At 39.5% G+C, this 24,084-nt stretch overlaps 1 protein-coding gene across 1 annotated transcript in view; it reads left to right on the plus strand.

Annotated features, from left to right (window-relative positions):
• Positions 1-5,618: 5,618 nt before the first annotated feature.
• LOC116626784 (transmembrane protein 180-like) overlaps positions 5,619-24,084 on the plus strand; it is a 36,865-nt gene continuing 18,399 nt past the window's right edge. The window contains 5 exon segments of the mRNA XM_032396288.1: positions 5,619-5,768; positions 6,762-7,487; positions 16,469-16,623; positions 19,769-19,852; positions 23,492-23,614. Coding sequence (XP_032252179.1) covers positions 5,619-5,768; positions 6,762-7,487; positions 16,469-16,623; positions 19,769-19,852; positions 23,492-23,614 — 1,238 coding nt within the window.

Consider the following 24,084-nt stretch of genomic DNA (forward strand, 5'->3'; position numbering starts at 1 on the left):
CGGCCGGGCCGATGCCCTGAGCCGGCTTCTCACGCTGCAGCCGGGCCCAACGTGGCACTTTGGCAGAACCCTCCCTGGCCGGGGCCGCGATTCAAACCCCCGGCGGCGTCTCGGCCAATCGCGAGCGGGCCGGCGGCCGAGCGGCAGCCACGTCGTCCAATCCTGTCTCACTGCAGGCCCGCGGGTCGCCCGGTCTCGCGGGCAAGCAGCCAATGGCGACTCCGGAAGAAACAAAGAAGGCGGGGGAAAGGCGAAGGGGTGCGGCCGAGGGCCCCGCCCTCTCCTCTGCGTTCGGTCGCTTCTGGGCCAGCGTTCCGAGTCCTGGGTGTGGAGGTGGCGGCCTCCGCGGCGCCTGTGGTGGGTGTCGGGCCGGCCAGTTAGCCGGTGGACAGGCTACGCGGTCTCGAGGGCCGGTAGTCCGGCCCCCGAGCAGTGGGCGGTTGTCGTGGGGCGCCCTTCGTGCAAGCGGAGGCGCGAAGGGTGCCGGGAGCCCGGGGTCCGCTGCCCGGCTGGCCCTTTCTGGTCTTTTGACTTCCAGATTTGCGCTCCTCGATCTGGGGAAATTAAGGGTCGGTCGGGAGTTTAGGGCTGTTAGCTGTTTTCTCCTTGATCATCTGATCATCTCCAACCCACTGAGAGTTGTACTCACTTCCCCTGAAAAAGAGGGCTCATTTGAGTATCGGGGGGCGGAAAAGGGTGCAGTTGAAGGTATCTCCTTAGAAAAAAATTACAAGCACTTTTGCACACGATTTTTAAAAGGTTCATAGATCGCCAGTTAAGTACCCGGGGTAACGACATTGCACCTGGAGGGAATTGAATGCCTAGCACTTGATGGCCAGCAGGGCAGTGAACTTCGTTCTCCACAGAGTTAAAACTGATACTGTTTGTGGGGTGCGGCTTTGACCATCATCGTGCAGACAAAACACAGAAACTCTTATATGGGGTGACCGGAAGGTCACTGTTCTCGACCTTGGTGTAAAGGTAAAGATACGGCTGACAGAAGACGGCAGCGCTCTCTCCCATAGTAGAATACCAAATAATAAATGTAGAAGGAATAATGGTGTTGGAAAGTAATAAAAGAGGAATGGTAAACGCAAATCCTTTTCTTCTGAATTCAGGTGTACTAAAAGGCAAAATGTTACTGATTACTTTTTATTGCTAGGTTAAAGAAGAAAGGTAGGTTAGCTTACAGCCTTTACTGCCCTAATTGTCAAAATTCAGGTAGAGATATAGTCCAGAGCCAAAAGAAAATAAAGCCAACTATCTTAATCTAAAAGTAAGTCACTACACATTGAGCTCTTTGGAAAGAGAGATGATTGGATTTAGGATTTGCTGACGGTGATTTGTGGAAGCTGAAGGGCTAGAATCAGGCATTTGACCTTCAAGAGATTCATCTCCCATAGTCACTGATCCGCAAGATTGAAAGTGCCAGCTTTTTTCTTCATGGCAAATAACTCATTGGACTCCAAATCAAATTGGTCAGTGTATTGAAACGTTCTTTCATATTCTCCTTCGAAAACAAGAAAGATATGGAAAGTTAACATTATTGATAGTTTAAAATGGCAAAAAGACAGACTTTATGTCTTTGGTGTTTGTGGGTTCTTTTTAAGGACACCTTTTGGGGAAACTTTTTTCCCTGGGAAAGTGTGAACAAAAATTGCATTGAAAAAGAGATGTTAGCTTTCGCTGCTCAAAGCCATGCTTTGGAGGGGTCTCCATCATTCTTTTTATAGTCTGCTTAGTCAAAACTTAGAAGTAATCATGAACAGCCTCTTCCGTGACATTAATATTACTTGGTGTAGTAGTAGGTTAGTGAATAACAACCCAAGTTGATTCTAAAAGGAAGGGTTTGGGTTTTCATTTAATAATTCATGGGTACATTGTACACCTGCCCAGCCTAATCATTATACCGTTTTGCTATTTAAACTCTTCTGTATAAAACCTTTTGTGGTAAAGAAGAACCAGTTTCAGAAGTTTTTTGTCCCTGCTCGTAAAGATAACAATATTCTTGTTTGTGTTTTGTTGCTGTAGTAAAATCAGGTAAGGAGAGTTTTTAGATAGTAGTGGTGGCTTTAAAAAAAATTGTAAGTGGTGATTTTCAGTTTGATACTGAAATAAGTACTTACTATGATGAAAATAATATAAAGCAAAATACTGGTAGTTCCTTTTGCAAATGAAAATAAGGGGGATTTGGAACTAAAGGTGTTTTTACTTCCTCCTCTCCATATATATAAACAAAGACAAGTTCGGGCTACAAGAGTTTTTCATAATGTTATTAAATAAAACCTTATATTCACATGTTTCAGACAGGGTCGGTGCTTAACTCAAATTCTTTTTTAAAAAATTTAACTCGGGGCACCTGGGTGGCTCAGTCGGTTAAGCTGCTGCCTTGGGCTCAGGTTATGATCTCAGGGTCCTGGGATCGAGCCTCACATCGGGCTCCCAGCTCATTGGGGAGTCTGCTTCTCCCCCTTCCCCCCATCATGCACTGTCTCTCTCACATAAACAAAATTTTCAAAAAAATTTAACTAGGCAAGTTTATGACCCTTTGCAAAATTCTGAGTTTATAAATACCCACCTCCTGACTTAATGATAGATCAGCTCAGAAGGTATGGCATGCTTCTTGTTTCAGCATGCCTGAAATAAAACTAAGAAAAAGAAGAGTGCCTACATTTTGGTGGACTAAATTTGTTTCTTGGCTTTTGGTTCAACTGACTCCCTTGTTTTGGCCTTCTTGGCAACCCAGTCTGCAATCTTCATTCTCACTTAGGCCAAAAGTAACTCTCTAGAATGGGGTCTTCACCAGTAGTTCCAGCTTTTTCAAATCTGAGTATTACCTTTAAAGCCAAAAATATTGGCTGACCGCCACATAATGGTACTTGTACTTTTCAAGTGTTCGCACACTGCATAATGACAAAAAAATTCAGATGGTATCTTATCATTACAACAGAATCTACAAACATTTTAAGAATAGTAGTGCACATATGAGCAAAATATTCTTTATTCAGTCTACAGACAATGCTTGGTCTGCATATGGGTTTCATAATCCCTTTTAATTGTAGGGCCCTACTTCCTATAGATTTGGAATCATTTTTGGCTCTACCCAATGCAAAGTGAAGCTCAGGGACTTAGATAATTTGGTCATTTGTTCACTCCTCGCTTGTAGTGTGCCCTCCCCTAAGAAATTGAGCAGTATAGAGTGCAGTGCCTGCTTAATTCCCAAGGATTATTTAAGCAAGTAACTTCTCTTGAGTTATCTGAATATTTGTCTGTTTTGTGACTTACTAAGATTGTGCAGACCTGGCCAAATATTCCAGGAAGGTAGGGATAAAACAGAAAAATCATGGTATTATCTTCAACTATAGTCAGGGATAAAAAGAAGATGAATCTGTACCCACCTCTTGCTTGGCTAACCTTTTCCTATTTTCCAGTTGCATAAATCAAGTCATTGAAAGACTGAGACAATAGGCCAGATTTAAGAGGGACATATATATCAGAGCAAAGACCAGAATGTGTTCTTTCTTTTTTTTTTTAAGATTTTATTTATTTATTTTGAGAGAGAGAGAACAAGTGCATGCGAGTGGGGGGAGGGGCAGAGAGCGAGAATCTCAAGCCCAACTAAGGACTTGATCTCACAACTGTGAGATCATGACCTGACCTGAAATCAAGAGTTGGACGCTCAACTGACTGAGCCACCCAGGCGCCCCCAGAATGTGTTATTTCTTTTTTCTTAAATTTTTATTGTTATGTTAATCACCATACATTACATCATTAGTTTTTGATGTAGTGTTCCATGATTCATTGTTTGTGCATAACACCCAGTGCTTCATGCAGAGCGTGCCCTCTTTAATACCCATCACCAGGCTAACCCATCCTCCCACCCCCCTCCCCTCTAGAATCCTCAGTTTGTTTTTCAGAGTCCATTGCCTCTCATGGTCCATCTCCCCCTCTGATTTCCCCCCCCTTCATTCTTCCCCTCCTGCTACATTCTTCTTCTTCTTTTTTTTTTTCCTTAACATATATTGCATTGTTTGTTTCAGAGGTACAGATCTGTGATTCAACAGTCTTGCACAATTCACAGCACTCACCATAGCACATATCCTCCCCAATGTCTATCACCCAGCCACCCCATCCCTCCCACCCCCCCCTCCAGCAACCCTCAGTTTGTTTCCTGAGATTAAGAATTCCTCATATCAGTGAGGTCATATGATACATGTCTTTCTCTGATTGACTTATTTCACTCAGCATAACACCCTCCAGTTCCATCCACGTCGTTGCAAATGGCAAGATCTCATTCTTTTTGATGGCTGCATAATATTCCATTGTGTATATATATATATATATATATATATATATATATATATACACACCACATCTTCTTTATCCATTCATCTGTTGATGGACATCTTGGCTCTTTCCACAGTTTGGCTATTGTGGACATTACTGTTATAAACATTGGGGTGCAGGTACCCCTTCGGATCCCTACATTTGTATCTTTGGGGTAAATACCCAGTAGTGCAATTGCTGGATCGTATGGTAGCTCTATTTTCAACTTTTTGAGGAACCTCCATACTGTTTTCCAGAGTGGTTGCACCAGCTTGCATTCCCACCAACAGTGTAGGAGGGTTCCCCTTTCGCCGCATCCCCACCAACATCTGTCGTTTCCTGACTTGTTAATTTTAGCCCAGAATGTGTTATTTCTAATATCCATCTTAGATATGTCCTTTGGGCCAAAGTTACAGTCTGTCCAGAGAAGACCAAGAATAAATATTCCAAAGCAAGTCTGTAACTACTGAATGGTCAACTTTATACTAAGATGAAAGGTTCTATTCCTTCTGTCTGACTTTAGCTAAAGGATGTCACCTCATTGTTCCTTTTCTGTTGCACCCTCCCAAGTAGGGAGGATAATAATGCCATAGACACATCTCCTTGGCCTCTAGTTAAGCATATCCAAACTCATGGATAAATCTCGCTTTTATAACTTGGAAGAGTTATTAAAAATATATTCAAGTAGGGGCTCCTGGCTGGCTCAGTCGGAGGAGCATGTGACTCTTGATCTTGGGGTCATGGGTTTGAGCCCCATGTTGGGTGTAGAGATTACTAAAAAAAAATTTTTTTTTATAAAGATTTTATTTATTTGACAGAGAGACACAGTGAGAGAGGGAACACAAGCAGGGGGAGTGGGAGGGGGAGAAGCAGGCTTCCCACTGAGCAGGGAGCCCAATGTGGGACTCGATCCCAGGACCCTGCGATCATGACCCAAGCCGAAGGCAGACACTTAACGACTGAGCCACCCAGGTGCCCCACTAAAAATTTTTTTAAAATATATATTTTTATTCATATATATATGAATTCATATATATATATGAAAGTAAGTTACACTCTATGAAAATTAGGGTCCCTGGCAACTTCTCAAAAAATGTTGAGTGAATGGATAAGAAAGTAAAGTGTTGACTCTGGTGATAGTTAGTGGTTTTTGATTTTTACTTAACTAAAATTAAATTAGTGTCCAGTGGAATTTTGCCACCCATCACCTATTGTATGCAAACAGTGAATTTAACCATTTTCTTTTTTTTTTTTTTTTAAACAAAAGGAAGAAGAATTCCTTTGCATGGAAAATGATACTTATAAGTATCAAACCCATTGCTTGGGCATATTCTATGATAACATTAGGGACTGAAATGCTAAATTCTGTCTTCAGTTTCTACTATGTGAAGCTTTTTTTACATCCGTACAAGATTTCAGAAGTGGCCTTTTACCAAGCCCAGGTGAGATGGAGCCCTCATTGTTATATCACCTAGGACAGAGTTTCTCCTTCCCCACAGTTGTATGTTATTATGATTTTCCAAAGAGCTGATTCTTCACACAGCTGACTTTTCAAGAAAAGGTTATCCATGTCCAAGATCCTCTGTTTGAGGGCAAAGAAACTGTTAAAAGATTGCCACTTAAAACATAAAAGCTTTAGAGTTTAAAGGGAAAGCTTTGGTTATCTGGAAAATTCACTTATATGGAACAATTAGAATTATTATTAAGATATTCTACGTCTTGAAAAGGTCCATGGTAATCACAAATTGTATTGTAACTCATTATCAATTATGTAGTCAGAGTGGATAGAGTTAATGGTCTTAAAACCCTTATATTTTATAATGTTACTCATTTATTACCAACAACAATATACTTGACTTACTTAGTATTTTTTGGCATTTTGCAATGGCAAACATTGATATTTTAACCTTTCCTAATGGAATTACGTAAAACTCCGTCATGGTATATATACAGGTCATCATTCTCTGCGGAGGCATGGACTTGTGTGCCTTTTGGGGAAGCCGTTTAACATAATGACTGAAAGCAAAGATTCTGGGGTCATCTGCCTTGGCTCAGACCCTGGCTCTGTCATTAATCAGCTAGGCAAATTGATTAACTTCTGTGGTCCTCAGTTTCATTTGTAAAGTAGGGATAATTGTAGCACCCGCTTCATAGGATCATTTTAAGGATTTAATAAATTGATATAAATATTTGTACAATGCCTAAACACAAAGTGAATGCACTTTGGCTTTTGGAGTGGTATTAACCTATTGGATTATGGATATTACGGGATATACACCTCCTGCTGGTTCTCAAAGCAGTGAACTTTTCCTCCCCGCCCTCCCCGCCCCCCCTTGGTTTTTGTTACTTCCCGTTAAGTAAAAATTCAGGAGTCATTTTCATCAATATAAACCACACTAAAATAATCCTGTGTTGTTGTTTCTTTTTTCTCCTAGATGATTTTAATGATCTGGAATGCTCTTAATGACCTCACTGGGTATTTTCACAACAACTCTCAGGCCGACTGATGTTCCAGTCAACATTGTTCCGTTTTTTACAGTGCCCCTTTATACTCAGTAGCCTTCCTGCTTCCTTGGTTCCCTTGGAAATACTATCAAGAAGGTGACTGGCTTAGTGGACTTCACCTGGTGGTATCATTATGTGCTTTTGATAGCACACTTACCTTTGTTCAGCAAGCCCAGTGTACACTGTTTGCAGAGATTTTCACGAGACACGAAAGTCGGCTTTAGCTTATTAAAATTAGCCAAATGACATCACTGGTAGGATCCACCAGTGTCCTTTTCTGTGCCCTCATCTCCGATAACATGAAAATTTTACTCAATTTTCAAGCTGTTGCAGTGGTCATTGCTATTCTTGCCGTGGCCAGCATTTACACCGGCATATACCACATGAAACACTTTGAACCTACAAGAAGCCCTGGGGAAAACCTTTTCTCAGAAAGTGAACAGGATCTCCCCTGGACATCCGTGGTCTCATTGATGAGACAGATCTTGACTCAGAAAAACTTTCGCCTTTTTCTGATAATGAATTTCTTCCAAGTCTTCCACTTAACCTTCTTCAATAACTTCATGATGATCTTTGCAGATAATCTCATTCCTAAGGATGTTCTTCCTTCTTCCTTAAGGAGCATCATGTACGGGGCAGGCTTTATTTGCCCACAGGTATGTGATGATTCTTCCTGTAACTTTCTACAGGGATAAAGGTTGAACTCTTACCTAGCTGAGGAAATTAAAAACCTGATTGTATCAGTAGTTTGACAAAATGACACACATAAGAGACCTAAAGACAATAGTCAATGATACTGCAATAATGTATGACAGATGGTAGCTACACTTAAGGTGAGCACAGCATAACACAGAGACTTGTGGAATCACTATGTTGTACACCTGACAGTAATATAACATTGTATGTCAACTGTACTTCAATTTAAAAAGGAGAGAAAGAGAGAGACCAAAGATTCAGAGCCCCAGGTGTTGCATAAGATTCGGTAGAAACATAATGGAAACAAGAAATGAAAGGAAAAAGGAAAAGAGAACCTAACGAGAGCGAAGCCACACGATATTGGAAACATTTAGCTTTTGAATTTTGTTCTCCTGAGCTTTCTCACTTAAACCGTAGCAGAGGTTTGGATGGAAATAAATGGCAATTTTGCTTTACCCGGGCATTTAACGTTCCTGTAACTATTATAAGGAAAAGGGTTACTTGATCAAGAATTCTTGAAGCCAGGTTTCAAAACACTTGGCTAAAAGACTGAGTCCTGGAATTCCAGAACGTTATTAAAATTCCATGCTCATGACCATTACTGGAAAGGTCATGTCCTCCTTCAAAAAGTACACCAGCCTGCTGGGTTTTTTACACCAGTTGGAGAGTTGATGAATCATATCGCTTTCCTTCACCTAAATATATCACCCCAAAATATGACTTAACCTAGGCTATGATATGGGTTTTTCCTATTTTCATAATTAAATAAGTAAAATTCATTATTCTCTTCAGAAAATAAGTCATTCTAGACAGATGAGTTTTTACTGTTTACATGTTTACATGGTTTCAAAAATATTTAAACCATGTGGGATAGAAATAGTTCTAAAATATTTTAAGTTTTGCCACACTTTCTTATTATGCAAAGCATACAGGATACGGTTTGTCTTTTTGAAGATTAGCTTGAGGCCTTTGTCATAGTTTGGTTACCGTATATATCGTAATAATGGTAAGTCACATTGGGTGCTTACTCTGTGCCATGAACCATGCCGAGCACATTGTACACATTATCTCACCTAATCCTCACAACCACCTTCAAGGGAGAGACTCTTCTTACGCTTACAGATGAGAACAGGGAGGTTCAGAAGCATCTGCCTTTAGAGTTATGCACTTTTAGATTCCGTCTCTAAAATGTACTATATTTACATTGTTTACTTAGCAGAGTGTACCAAATAGAGTATCATTTTTGGGTTATCAGAACAGTCTCAGGTACTGGGTGTGCATATTGAAATGATGCTATTCCTTCAGGGTAGTTTGAAGTTTGTCAAGCTGTTTGCTCCTGTGTTCAATGACCCAGAGTGGGGAACTGTTTGAGCTCTTGTCTGCATTATCAGATTCTAAAATATATATACATTTTTATATAAATATGTCTAATAATATATATATATATCTTCCCACTTTTAATCATGTACTTGTCTATAGTAGCTCCTCTAAGTAAAAAAAAAAAAAAGTTTGTTAAACTCTTATGTTAAAAATAAAAAGAGTAGGGGTGCCTGGCTGGCTCAGTTGGTAAAGCATGTGACTCTTGATTTCAGCATTGTGAGTTCAAGCCACATGTTGGGTGTGGAGCCTACTTAAAATAAGAATAATAATGATGATAAATAAAAAATAAAAAGAATAGATTTTTTTCACAGCTTCATTGAGATGTAATTCACATATCATACAATTCACCCATTTAAAATGTGCAATTTGGGGCACCTAGGTGGCTCAGTTAAGCATCCAACTCTTGGTTTCAGCTCAGGTCATGATCTCAGGGTCGGGAGATGGAGCCCCACAATGGGATCCATGCTCAGTGTGGAATCTACTTGGGATTCTCTCTTCCTCTCTTCCCTTCCCCCCAATTCATGTTTTCTCTCTCTCTGAATAAATAAATAAAATCTTTTTTTTAAGATTTTATTTATTTATTTGAGAAAGGTCTTATTTATTTATTTGAGAGAGAGAGCACAAGCCGGGTGAGGGGCAGAGAGAGAAGCAGGCTCTCTGCGGAACAGGGAGCCCCATGTGGGACTCTATCCAGAGACTCCAGGATCATGACCCCAGCCAAAGGCAGACACCAAACCAACTGAACCACCCAGGAGCCCAATAAATAAAATCTTAAAAAAAAAAAAATGAGCCACTGGGTGGCTCAGTCAGTTAAGCATCTGCCTTTGACTCAGGTCACCTGGGATTGAGCCCCATGTCTGGCTCCCTGCTCAGCGGGGAGTCTGCTTCTCCCTCTGCCCCTCCCCCTGCTCATGCTCTCCCTCCCTCTCTCTCTGTGTGTGTCAAATAAATAAATAAAATCTTTAAAAAATTTTAAAAATGTGCAATTCAGTGGTTTTTAGTATATTTACAGATATATGTAACTATCACTACAGTCAATTTTTGAACACTTCATTACCTCAAAAAAAAAAAATCTCAGGGGCGCCTGGGTGGCTCAGTCGTTAAGCGTCTGCCTTCGGCTCAGGTCATGATCCCAGGGTCCTGGGATTGAGCCCCGCATTGGGCTCCCTGCTCGGCGGGAAGCCTGCTTCTCCCTCTCCCACTCCCCCTGCTTGTGTTCCCTCTCTCACTGTGTCTCTCTCTGTCAAATAAATAAATAAAATCTTAAAAAAAAAAGTCATACCCTTTAGCTATTGCCCCCATATTTCCCTGTCCTCCCTCCCCCCAGCCCTAAGCAATCATTACTACTTTCCCTGCTTATTCTGGACTTCTATATGGATGTAGCTTGTATCAATACTTTATTCCTTTTTATGACCAAATTATATGCCATTGTATAGATACACCACATTTTGTTTATCCATTCATGAGTTGATGAACATTTGGGTTATTTCCGCATTTTGACTATTCATAAGTAGTGCTGCTATGAACATTAACACAACTATTCACATGGACACACACATGTAGGAACTCTATGTTTCACATTTTGAGATACTGTCAGACTATTTTCCAAAGTGGCTGCACCATTTTATATTCCCACTGATAGTGTACTAACATTCTCCAAATCTTCACTAGCAGTTTCTACTACCTGTCTTTTTGGTTATAACCATCCTAGTGAGTATGAATAGCATCTCACTGATGTTTTGATATGTATTTCCCTGATGGCTGATGATGTTGAGAATTTTTTCATATGCTACTGGCCATTTTATATATCCTTTGGAGAAATACCTATTCAGTTCACTTGCACAGTTTTTAATTGAGTTGTCTTTTTACTGCTGAGGTGTAATAGTTCTTTGCATATTTTTGATACAATCTGTTATCAGATTTGCAAATATCATTTGCAAAATTTTTGTCCCATTTGGGTTATCTTTTCACTTTTTGATGAAATTGGAAAGTGTGAGCCTTATTACTTTGTTCTCCTATTTCAAGATTGTTTTGGCTATTCTGGCTCCCTTGCAAACTCATGTGAATTTTAGAATCAGCCTGTCAATTTCTACAAAGAAGACAGCTGGGATGCTGATAGGATTGCTCTGAATCTGTAGATCAGTGTGGGTACTTTCCTATCTTAGCGATATTAAATCTTCTGACCCATGAACACAGAGTGTTTTCCATCTATTTCAATCTTTTAAAATTTCTTTCAACAATGCTTTGTAGTTTTCAGAGGATACGTTTTGCCCTTTTTTTGGGTTAAATTTATTCCTAAATATTTAGATAGATATTTAGTGAAGACCTGAGGGGCTCTTTCAAAGGAAAATACATGAGCTTTACCAAGTAATTCCCATAGATGTTTTTCGTTTCCTCTTAGTTCATAGCCATGTTCTGGGTAGAGATCGCCAGACGGTTGAATTCTGATGGAGTGAAGGACTGTTGTGCATCTGAGCAGATCATAACTTCTTTTTTTCTTTGTTTTTGTATTACAAAAGTAATACATGTTTTTTTTTAAAGATTTTATTTATTTATTTTTGAGAGAGAGAGCGCACACAAGCTGGGAAGGGGCAGAGGGAGAAGCAGACTCCCGCCGCCAAGCAGGGAGCCCAACGCGGGACTTGATCCCAGGACCTTAGGATCATGACCGGAGCCAAAGGCAGATGCTCAACCAACTGAGCCACCCAGGCGCCCACAAAAATAATATGTTTGCTGTAAAGATTCATGCACTATTGAAACATCCATGAGTTTTGGGTATCCTGTTTTTTAAACTTAATAAGTTATGGAAATTTCCATGTCATATGTAAATCTACTTTTTAAAAATAGCTGTGTTGGGGCAAATTACATCAGTGTTCGTAATTGAACTGTAGGTGGATTTTAGGCTATTTCCGGTAGTTTTCTGTTACAAACTATGCTTAACAGCTTTTAACACAGGCTCCAGTTGTTGTTTTTCATGATCTATTAAGTACTTGGAAAAAATGTAAGAGTTGAAAGAAAGGCATCTTTTGTTGTTGTTACAGCTTTATTGAGGTATGATTGACCCTCAATAAATTACGTTTATTTATACTGTGTGACTTGGTACATTTTGACATATGTATGTTCCGTGAAACCATTACCACAATCAAGATAGTTTACATACTCATCACCCCCCAAAGTTTCCTTGAGCCCCTTTATAATCCCTTCCTTCAGCCCTTCCCCACCCTCCCTCATCCCCAGATAAGCACCCACCTGCTTTTGGCACTATAGATTAGTTTGCATTTTCTAGATTTTATGTAAGTGGAATAATATAGTAGGTACTATTTTTTTGGTGTAGATTCCTTTGCATGTTTTGTGGATATCAATTTTTTTTGAGAGAGAGAGAGAGAGAATGAGCTGCAGGAGGGGCAGAGGGAGAAGCAGTTTCCCCGCTGAGCAGGGAGCCCGATTTGGGACTTGATCCCAGGACTCTGGGATCATGACCTGAGCCGAAGGCAGATGCTTAACCAATTGAGCCACCCAGATGCCCTCAATATTTCATTCTTTTTTGTTGATGAAGAGTATTCTATTGTACGGATATATCACAATTTGTTTCTTCATTCACTTTTTGATTGGCATTTGGGTTGTTTCCAGTTTGGGGCTATCACAAATAAAGCTGCTATGGACATTTGTGTCTTCGAATGGATGTATGCTTTTCTTTCTCTTGGGTAAATACCTAAGAGTGGAATGGTTGGGTTGCATGGTAGGTATGTGTTTAACTTTTAAAAACACTGCTGAAGTATTTACCAGATTATTTTACACTCCTACCAGTAGTGTAAAAGTGTTCCATTTGTTCAACGATGCTTATGATCAGTCTTTTTAGTTTTAACCATACTAGTTTTAGTATGCAGTAGTATTTTATTGTGGTTTTTGATTTACACTTTCCTAAAGACTACTGATGATGTTAGTGCATTTTTCATGTACTTACTTGCCATCCATATACCTTTTTGGTAGATTGTTTGTTCAGATCTTTTGCCTATTTTTAATTGAGTTGTTTGTCATCAACTTTTACTGAATTGTAAGAGTTCTTTACATAGTCTAGAGACAAGTCCCTTGTTGGATATATGTTCAGCAAGTACTTTCTACCCGTCTCTCTTGGCTATACATTTTTAAACTTTTTATTGAGGTATAGTTGACACACAATGTTACATTAGTTTCAGGTATATAACGTGGTGATTCCACGCGTCTGTATGTTATGCTGCGCTCACCGCAAGCGTAGCTACCGTCTGTCACCATACAATGCCATTACAATACCCTTGGCTGCGTTCTCGATGCTGCACCTTTTATCCCTGTGACTTATTCATCTTGGCTATAACATTTTATTTTTATTTTTATTTTTTTATTTTATTATTTTAAAGATTTTATTTATTTATTCATGAGAGACAGAGAGAGAGAGAGAGAGAGAGGCAGAGGGAGAAGCAGGCTCCCAAGGAGCAGGGAGCCTGATGCGGGACTCGATCCCAGGACCCTGAGATCATGACCTGAGCCGAAGGCAGACGCCCAACCATCTGGGCCACCCAGGCACCCTTGGCTATTACATTTTAAGGGAAGCATGGCCAAAAGATTTCAACAATCCCTTTTCTCAAACCCTCAAACTAACATGAATTTCTGTTGATCTCAATAAAAAATCATTATAAAGTGGAAACCCAAAGTTGCTTTAAGTGTATTCTTAATTTCCAGAGAAGTGACACATAAATTATTGGGGTAAAAAGAAAAAAATGACAGCTGATTGGAATTTGTTTTTTTTATTATTTATTTGTCTAGTCACTTTAACTGTTGGGTATAGTGATGAAGGATAAGCACCATATTTTCATTTTCTCAGGCTGTCTTCTCAGGGCTTTCTTTTTGAGGAGTTGAATAGTTGAAAGGAGAAAAGAACGAACACATGCTCATTCTCTCTGATAACTGTTTTAATAGGTCTGTGACTCTTCCACATCCCATTCCCCTCAGAGAGGCAGGATAGTAAATGGGTTAAGAGCATGGAGTCTGCCAGGGAGGAGTCCCGCTCTCCTCTTACGAGCTATGTGACCCTGGGTAAGTTACTCAAACATTCTGTGCCTCAGTTCCCTCATCCGTAACATGAGAATAAAAATAATGCCTAATGAATAGAATTATTATGAGGATTAATTGACTCAAAATATACAAAGTACTTAAATGGTTCCTGGCACAAACTAAACACTCTAGAAATGTTAGCTTTTATTATTAAGACTTGATGTGGCAAATATTTTATTTGATTTTCACTGCAAGAACACACTGATTTTATCTGTTTTGATTTAGGCTTCTTTGGCATAGGTTTGCCAACACTTATGCTGAGATACACTGTTCACAAACTCCTACTCCATAAACATGAACGGAGAGCCAAAACCCTCAGTTTGTAGAAGACTTGATTTTAGTAAGTGAAAAAGCAGTCTCTCTCAACATTTTTATCATTTATATCATTGGCTCATATCTTTTTGTATATTGGGCATTATAATAATAACTAACAATTGAGAACCTTATATGTTGAGTATGTGCTAGATGAGAGAGAGAGACAAGATAGACAGCAAGAGACAGAGACGCACAGAGAAAGTGTTAGTTGGAGGAAATGTCCCTTAGGTAAAATAACTTGTCTATGATCACACAGCTGGTAAAGTAGTAAAGTTGAATTCAAACCAAGGGACGTCTGATTTCAAAATCTTTCACTTTCTACTCTACCACATATTTCTTATATTATTATAATTTCTTGTGTGTGTGGTTTTTTTAAAAGATTTTATTTATTTGTTTGTCGGAGAGAGAGAGAGAGCACATAAGCAGGGGGAGTGGCAGGCAGAGGGAGAAGCAGGCTTCCTGCTGAGCAGGGAGTCAGATGTGGGGCTCTGTCCCAGGGCCCTGGGATCATGACCTGAGCCAAAGGCAGACACTTAAAGACTGAGCCACCCAGGCGCCCATAATTTCTTGTGTTTTATATACTCATGTATTAGAGACCAAGAGCAAGCAGCTTCATTTCAATATGTGGAAATGTGTAATTTTACAATATTATTATTATATGGAGGGCTATAATGGGACTTGCTGGGGTGTTCTATGTATTTTCTCTTACAGAACTCTTAAGAAATGCCTTGGATCACATCAGTCACTGAGCCATTGTCTTTAGTATCCAGAAAATGAGCTCTTGTTCCTTGAAAGTAGAGAAGTAAGCCAAAAAGTTAGTTAGGGGGAAAAAACCCTTTTGTTTATTACAGTACATTTGTATTCTACTTACATCATTCAAAATTCTCGTGTAATGTATGTAAATTTGGTTAGTGAAAACTTTTCAAGGCTAAACAGTGTACTTTTTAATTGAAAACAAAGAATATCTTCTGATCTTTGTTAATGTACATATGTATATTTAGCACAAACTTTTCACTCTAGAACAATGAACTTTCTCAATGATAGCTTGAAATGCAGAAAAAAAATGTTAAGTCTGAGCTCTCAACATGAGCCTGTTAGAATTATGAAAATATGTAAGATTAGGCAAGAAACAAAACCCAAAGAAATGTGGATAGAATCGTAAACTATTATTTATGGTACTTGATTTTGGCTAAAAATTACATTTCAGATATATTACAGTAAGAACAATAGAAATATATATTCACTTATTCAATAAATATTGTTTTACCTACTGTATGCTGGGTAAATTCTGGGCTTTAATTCCAAATCTTAAAATCTGGATTTATATTAGATTTTAATTGGACTTTTCACATTACCATAAAGCAATGTTGATTGTTTCTCTCTCTCTTTTTTAAGATTTATTTTTTTTTAAGATTTATTTATTTATTTCATTGACAGAGAGAGAGAGAGAGAGACTGGGAGAGAGGGAACACAAGCAGGGGGAGTAGGAGAGGGAGAAGCAGGCCTCCAGCCAAGCAGGGAGCCCGATGCAGGGTTCGATCCCAAGACCTTGGGATCATGACCTGAGCCGAAGGCAGTCACTTAACCAAGTGAGCCACCCAGGCGCCCCTAAGATTTATTTATTTATTTTAGAGAAAGAGTGTGCCAGTGGGGTAGGGGAGGGGCACAGAAAGAGGGAGAGGGGAAGTAGACTCCCCGCTGAGTGCAGAGCCCATCTCAGGGCTCTATCCCAGAGATCATGACCTGAACAGAAATCAAAAGCCAGACACTTAACAGACTGAGCCACCCAGGCACCCCATGTTGATTGTTTCTAAGCGATGGATTCTTTCATATGGTTGGTTTTAGTAAAATCTCTTCATATTAGTGTGAAAATGAAAATGTAGGAAACCATTTTCAGGTTTGTTCGTTTTATAGGAAATAATAGCTGTTTCTTTGTTATTATGGAATATTACTATCCTTAGTCAATTTTTATGGATATATATGAGTAATAGCATTTCTAGTCACAATAGACAGTATTACTTGTGCGTTTCAACTGATATTACAATTCAGAAGCAAATTTATTTTTTTGCTGAGAACATTTACTTTGTCATCAGCAAGAGTAAGCCCAATTCATGGTGTTCCAACTTATTAACACTATGCCACTCTGTTTCCATTTCAGTGCCTTGTACTTATCAGTCAGTCCTGGCTGAAGAAGTTTGGTTACTATAAAATTATCTTAATTTCTTTCTACCTAGAAGGAACAGCCTCCATTGTCATGTTATTTCTCCGACAGCAATATTATTACTTTTTGGCTCTTTATCTCACTATTATCGTGTAAGTAAATGCCAGTGCCAATCCCCAAATTACACTAGGATTTTTTTAAATTTTTTTTAAAAGATTTTTTATTTATTTGATAGAGAGAGACGCAGCGAGAGAGGGAACACAAGCAGGGGTAGCGGGAGAGGGAGAAGCAGGCTTCCCGCCGAGCAGGGAGCCCGATGTGGGGCTCGATCCCAGGACCCTGGGATCATGACCTGAGCCGAAGGCAGACACTTAATGACTGAGCCACCCAGGAACCCCTACACTAGGATTTTTTTTTTTTTTAGAGGGGGCAGGGGCAGAGGGAGAAGGAGACAGAGAATCTTAAGCTGGCTCCCCACCCAGAGCAGAGCCTGATGCGGGGCTTGATCTCAGGACCCTGAGATCATGACTTGAGCTGAAACCAAGAGTCAGGCACTTAACTGACTGAGCCACCTAGGCACCTCTCACAGCTTCTTTTTTCAAGTTATTTCATACATTAGATTTTGTAGTAAAGTTCCTCTTTTTAACCCATTAAAGTGCATCATTTAGTAAATGCTGCTGCCAAATAAGGATCTTGCCCCCAAATATGTTCTTTGTCTTTGTCCCCATCTTGGGAAATGGCCCTATAGTCTGCCTAGGCATCCAAGTCAGCAACTTTGTCTTTGTCTTCTCTTTCTTCTTTGTCTCCTACGTCCAATATGCTATCAGTTTAATAGTAGTTTTATTTTCCTAATATGTCCTGAATCCATCCCTTCTCTGCTCCCATTGCCATTCCTTTAGCTCAGGTCCTCATCCTCTCAGATGGAGTAGTATACGGCCTCCCAGATGGTACCCTTGTCTCCAGTCCCTCCAAACCCTTCCTCCACACTGCTCCTAGAAGAACATGTCATTCCTTTGCTTAACAGTCTTAAGTGGCTTCTCACTGCTTTCAAGATAGAATCCAAATGATGACAGATGAGGCCTTTTGTTATATAGTCCCTGTTTACTTCTTATCCTCATTTTTTATTACTCTTCCAGTTTCACTGTACTCCACACCAAACAGGAATACTTCGTAGTTCCTGGTTCAAATACCTCATGTCAACATGCAGCATTCTGTGCCTGGAAAGCTGTTCACCATTTCCTGCCTGGCTCTCTCCTGGTGTTTCTGAAGGCTGCAGCTCAGGGATGTGCTTCTCTGAAAAGCCTTCCTTGATGTCCTCATCTGGATTAGGTGTCCCTCCTGCATGACTCCCATGCCCTCTGCTTATCTGTACTGGAGCGTTTACTCCCCTGCCTGGGACTGCCTGTGGCCTCCACTGGACTGAGCTTATTGCGAGTAGGGTCTAGTCTCTTATCGCTGTGGCCCCATTACCTACTACAGTTCCTACAAATAGTTGATCATTAGAAAATGTGTTTTGGGTGGAGAAACTAATAATCCTACCCCAGGTCCCTGTTGGAACAATTTGAGAAAATGTTCATGAAGATTTATTTGCATTTTGAACAGATTGGTAGTGGAGAGTAGAGTAACTAACTCAAAGGATTGAATCTCGGCAGAATTTCATGACATTAGAACCTCACATAGATAACTATTCTATAAGTATATAATGGTGGCCCTGCCTATATCATATTTAAAATGACATTTTTAAAAGATTTTATTTTTTAAGTAAACTCAACACCCATCGTGGGGCTTGAAGTCATAACCCTGAGATCAAGAGTTGCGTGCTCTACCGACTGAGCCAGCCAGGCACTCCCCCCCAAAATGACATTTTTATAGTGATTTTTAGAATGAAAATTTTTTTGCCTTTTTTTTTTACTTAAACTATTCCCCCATTTTTATTCTCCTATCATAATTAAAATGTTATATGTTCTTGTATAGTTCTTAATTTATCCCATTCTCGATAGCAAGAGAAAAGTGTCTGATTAATTTCCCTGGCCTGTTTTGTTCTTTAGAATCAGCCCATAATTTAATCAGATTAAATGAGAAGGTAGTCATTTGGGAATGAGGAAACAGCATAAAAACCATTTTTAAAAATACAGACTTAACTATAGAGAACAAAGTGATGGTTACGGGGAGGTGGGAGGAGGTTGAATAGGTGAGATGGGGATTAAGGAGCGCACTTGCTGTGATGGGCACCAGGTGTTGTATGGAAGTGTTGAATCACTAAATTGTACACCTGAAACTAATATTACACTGTATGTGAACTCACTGGAATTTAAATAAAAACTAAAAAAACCCCAAACCATTATTTATTTATTTTTTAAAGATTTTATTTATTTTTTGGTCAGAGAGAGAGAGCAAACAGGTGAGGCACGAGGCAGAGGGAGAAGCAGACACATATTTTGTGTATTATATGTATTATATACTGTATTCTTACAATAAAGTAAGCTAGAAAAAAGAAAGTGTGAATAAGAAAATCATCATAAGGAAGAGAAAATACATTTATAGTACTGTACTGTATTTATTCAAAAAAGTCCCCATATAAGTGGACCCATGCTGTTCAAACTTGTGTTATTTGAGGGTTAAATGTACTATAAAATAAAGATATATTAGGCACACACTTCTATCCCCCCCAAATATTATATAGATATGAATACATACTTCTCTTTTAAAAATGAACTAACCGGGGTGCCTTGGTGGCTCAGTTGGTTAAGTGTCAGCCTTTGGCTCAGGTCATGATCTCAGGGTCCTGGGATTGAGCCCCGCATCGGGCTCCCTGCTCCGTGGGGGGCCTGCTTCACCCTTTCCTGCTCCCCCTGCTTGTGCGCTCTCTCTCTCTCTGTCATATAAATAAAATCTTTTTTTAAAAATTAAATATAAATAAATAAATAAATAAAAATGAAATAACTATTTTTGCTTGGGATTTTAAAAAATGGTTTTGGGGGACACCTGGGTGGCTCAGTCAGTTAAGCGCCTGCCTTCACCTCAGGTCATGATCCCGGGGTCCTGGGATCGAGCCCCACATCAGGCTCCCTGCTCCGTGGGGGGCCTGCTTCTCCTCTCCCTCTGCCTGCCCCTCTGTCTGCGCTCTGCCTACTTGTGCTCTATCAAATAATAATAAGAGTCAACTGTACATTATTTCATTTTTCTTTCTTACAAACAAAATTTCAACTGTCATTTGATGTTTGTTTTTTTTTAAACAAAATCTGTGGCTCCTAGTTATATGCATATTTTATATGTATATTTTAAAATTGCTTCTAGGGTGATTGTGCAAGCTTCTTTTTGCTTGTTTAACCTGCCACTAGCTGATATGGTCGATGCAGATTTACTGAAGTTCAATTGGCAGTAAGTACATTTATTCAAATATTAGCTACAAGAATATCACGTGGAGGCAGGACCTATCAGAGTCTACCTGTTACATTACCACTACAAATCATGTATCTAAGAGACAATCATAAGACGCATCATTGGGAATTAGAGAGCAGAACATAATAGGATATTCATAATTGTTTGCCCTGGGCAACTTTCCCCTGCCTTTGAAAGGGCATCATAATTTTTTATCCCTCAGGTTCACACAACCAATGCTACAACAGGATTAGATCTCAGAAACCAAAGTGAAATCTCAGATAGCTTTATGTTCTACCTATTGCAGTATGCCTTATTATACTGGCTGTTAAGGCAAAGTGGCCTTTGCTCTGTAAGAATTAAAATTAAAAATAAAAAAAAGGTCCGTCTTATCTTTTTTTACTTGAAAAACCGTAAGCTGCTGCTGGTGAGAGGTTTTGTTCTTTGGTATGGTGTTAAGCTGTAAAATTCACTTGATTGGTAATGTTTTCTGACATGTGCCCTATTTACAGATTAGAGAGGAATGTGTTATTTTAACATAGGTACATTCTTTATCAGCTCTGTGGAAACATTGAGACAGCATGGCCTCTTTTTTTTTAATGAAATTTATGTTGAGGAAAGCTTTGCCAGTCCAGCTGCTTGATTTCCACTTTACATAATTCCTTTCCTGTTTCAGGGTTTTGTTACTAAGTTATGTTTGGGTTGATAAGCAAGATGCTGAACTCCTTACAGTGCAGGACCATATCCTCACCAGTGTCTAGAAAAGTGACTGGCTCAAATCACTTTTTTAAAATGAGTAATTTAACAAGAAGAAACTTCAGTAAACATCTTACAACTCTCAAATTCTTTTTTATTTTTTTAAGATTTTATTTATTTGCCAGAGAAAGAGAGCACAAACAGGGGGAGTGGCAGAGGGAGAAGCGGACTCCCCACTGAGCAGGAAGCCCAACATAGGGCTCAATCCCAAGACACTGGGATCATGACCTGAGCCCAAGGCAGACACTTAACCGACTGAGCCACCCAGGCACCCCTCTCAAATTCTTTTTGAATGAGACTGGAAACAAGTAAATAAAATGTCTCAAACAGTTGGAAAGAAAAGGGCACCAACATTTACCACATGCCAATGTGTACAAGCATTATGTGGCTTTTGCTCATTCAAGTCTCACCCCAGCCTTGTATGGTAGATATTATTTAAATATGTACTGATTGCCTCCTAATGTGTCAGGCATTGTGGTAAATGCTGGAGATACAATATAAGAGGCCTTGTAACAGATTCCCTCTAAAACATACTCTCTCTCTCTCTTTTTTTTAATTTTTAAAAAAGTTTACTTACGTATGTATGTATGTATGTATGTATGTATTTATTTTAGAGAGAGAGCATGCAAGCAGGCGGAGGGTAGTGAGCAGAAGGGAAGAGGGAGAGGGGGAAAGAATCCCTAGTAGATTTCATGCTAAGTGCAGAGCCCAATGTGGGGCTTAATCTGACAACCCTGAGATCATGACCTGAGCCAAAACCAGGAGTTGGACGCCCGATGAACTGAGCCGCTCAGGTGTCCCTTTAACTTATAAAGTAATCTCTGCACCCAACGTGAGGCTCAAAGTCATGACCCTGAGATCAAGAGTTGCATGCTCCACCAACTGAGCCAGCCGGGTGCTCCTAAAACATACTCTTTATGTACACGGCATGCTGTATGCTTTTGACAAGTGGCTACTCTGGAGGATACCTGTGCTTTTCTGGCAGCATAAGTTGTATCCTTACTTCATGATCCTGGGGTCCTGGGATTGAGTCCCGCATTGGGCTCCTGGCTCAGCCTGCTTCTCCCTCTGCCTCTGCCTGCCAGTCCCCCTGCTTGTGTGTGCTCTCTATCTATCCGTCAAACAAATAAAATCTTTGAAAAAATTAAGTTGTATCCTTACCAAGAGTTAGTACTTTTTGTTTTAAATCTGTTAATGTCAGCTGCAAATGTTATTATAATGACAGTATTTAATTGCTTAGGATCTATAAGGGTGAGATGAAAGTTATCTCTATGGAAACTAAGTTGAATGCTTTATAAAGATTAGACAAAGGTAAGATGTAAAAAAAATACTATTAGATCTGTTGTGATGAGAACTATAAATGTCTTGAGGGAAAGTCATAAAAACCTAAAGCTATTATGTTCTCAGATTGCCTTGTAAACAACTTTAGGTTCTCTCTGTAATTGGCAGTAGAAACTGTAGATCATGTAATATGGATACTGTCCTTGGGAGAAAGATGGCACAGTACTTTCACCCATGGGCCCATACTCAAAGGAAAAACCCAAAGAAAAGACTGATGAATGAGTACATTTCACTTAAAACAGAATAGTTAACATCTCTTCTTCTAAAAAGGATTGTTTTGCTCTAGCCGATTGTTGACTGTCCTGATCATATCAGATAAGAACTTAATACAATGGGGGCGCCTAGGCAGCTCAGTCGGTTAAGCATCTGCCTTCGGCTCATGTCATGATCCCAGGGTTGGGATTGAGCCCCACGCTGGCCTCCCTGCTCAGCTGGGAGCCTGTTTCTCCCTCTGCCTGCCGCTTCCCCTGCTTGTGCTCTCTCCCTCTCTCTCTCTCTCAAATAAATAAAATCTTAAAAAAAAAAAAAAAAAACAACTTAATACAATGAGCCAAAATAGACGTAGCCCTTACCCTGTGGTACTGACAGCCTAGTGGGGGAGATAGACAGCAATTGTATTACAATATTATATTATCATACAACCATAATTATCCTCATTTTCAAGAAACTAAGACTCATGAGAGGGGTTAACTTTCCCTATCTGAGGTAATATAACCATCAGATTGAAGGACTGGGAGTGAAACCCAAGTTCTTCCCATCAAACCATACTTCCTCCAATTATCTTGCCTCATCTTTCTTCCCTTTCTTTTTCTTTCCCTTCCTCCCCCTTTTCTTGCCTTTTCTTCTCTTTTTCCTCCTTGGTTGCAAGGTTTCCACCATTAGTGGAAATATGACAGGATTTCAGTTTATTCAGTCAATGCACTGAATTTATTGATTTTTATATGACATAACTTAATTATCAAAAATGATATGGCAGGATTCTTACTTAGAACACATTTAAGTAACCCTTCATGAAACCTGGGCTGAGAAACTTAAGTGTGAATCCCAGCTCTACTACTTACTAGCTGTGTGACTGCGGACAAGTTCATCTATTCTCCCATCTCTAAAATAGGAGTGACAATGTCTTCCTCATAGGATTGTTGTGGGTTTTACAATTTTTTTTAAGCCCAGTGTGGGACTTGAACTCATGGACTGAGCCAGCCAGGCACCCCTGTTGTGGGGTTTAAATGACTTAACACAGGACAGGGCACATACAGCTCTCACTTATCAACCACTTAAGAGTCTAGCTGTGTCTCTCTTTGATCTGTTTCTTCATTGAAAGAGTTTGTTCTTCTAGCTCTATAACCACTATCACTGAGAGGTTAACATTCTATAACTACTATACTATTTCTACTATTGTCTGGTTAGGGTCAAGGAGGACTTAATTGACAAAAAGGTCCTTGATATATATATATATATATATATATATATATATATATATACACACACACACACACATACATGCTGTGTGATACAGACCCATGCTATCTTTGTCTGTTTCAGGTTACCCCTTTCCTCAATGGTTTTTGGCATCGGTGCTTTGTTTACAAAACCAGCTCAGTCTTTAGCTCCCATGACGATACTCTCTAAGCTAAAAGAGTATGGATATGGAAACCCAGATAAAAGGTAGAGTAAAAATGCCTTTGAAATAATGTAAAGGAAATATGAAAGCAAACTCAGACTTTTACATTGATTACTAGGCAATTATCTTGGACTTTGGATATTATTAGTCATTAATTCTCAGATTTCGAGTAAGCTATAACAGAGAGTATTAATATCAAAGAAATTTTCATAGGAGTATCTTTAAGGATGTTCCTTAAAGGATACTACAAATGTCTATATAATTCACACTAAACTACATATTGATTGTTTTTATCTTTTTATCTAAGTCATTTATTCACGAATGTTTCTGAGGGCATGCTACTATCTGCCAGGTTTAAGAGTGCTGGGGATACAAGATGAATAAGGAGCCTCCAAGGAGCCCCACAGATTATAAAACACTGTGATAAGGGCTCTACCAGGAGCATAAAATGGGGCACTGTGGTCATACAGAGAAGAGATTCCTCCTTCAGTCTCCCTGGACAAGGGAGCACCTC

This window comes from Phoca vitulina, unplaced genomic scaffold (genome assembly GCF_004348235.1).
Source record: "Phoca vitulina isolate PV1807 unplaced genomic scaffold, GSC_HSeal_1.0 scaffold90, whole genome shotgun sequence".
Lineage (NCBI taxonomy): Eukaryota > Metazoa > Chordata > Mammalia > Carnivora > Phocidae > Phoca > Phoca vitulina.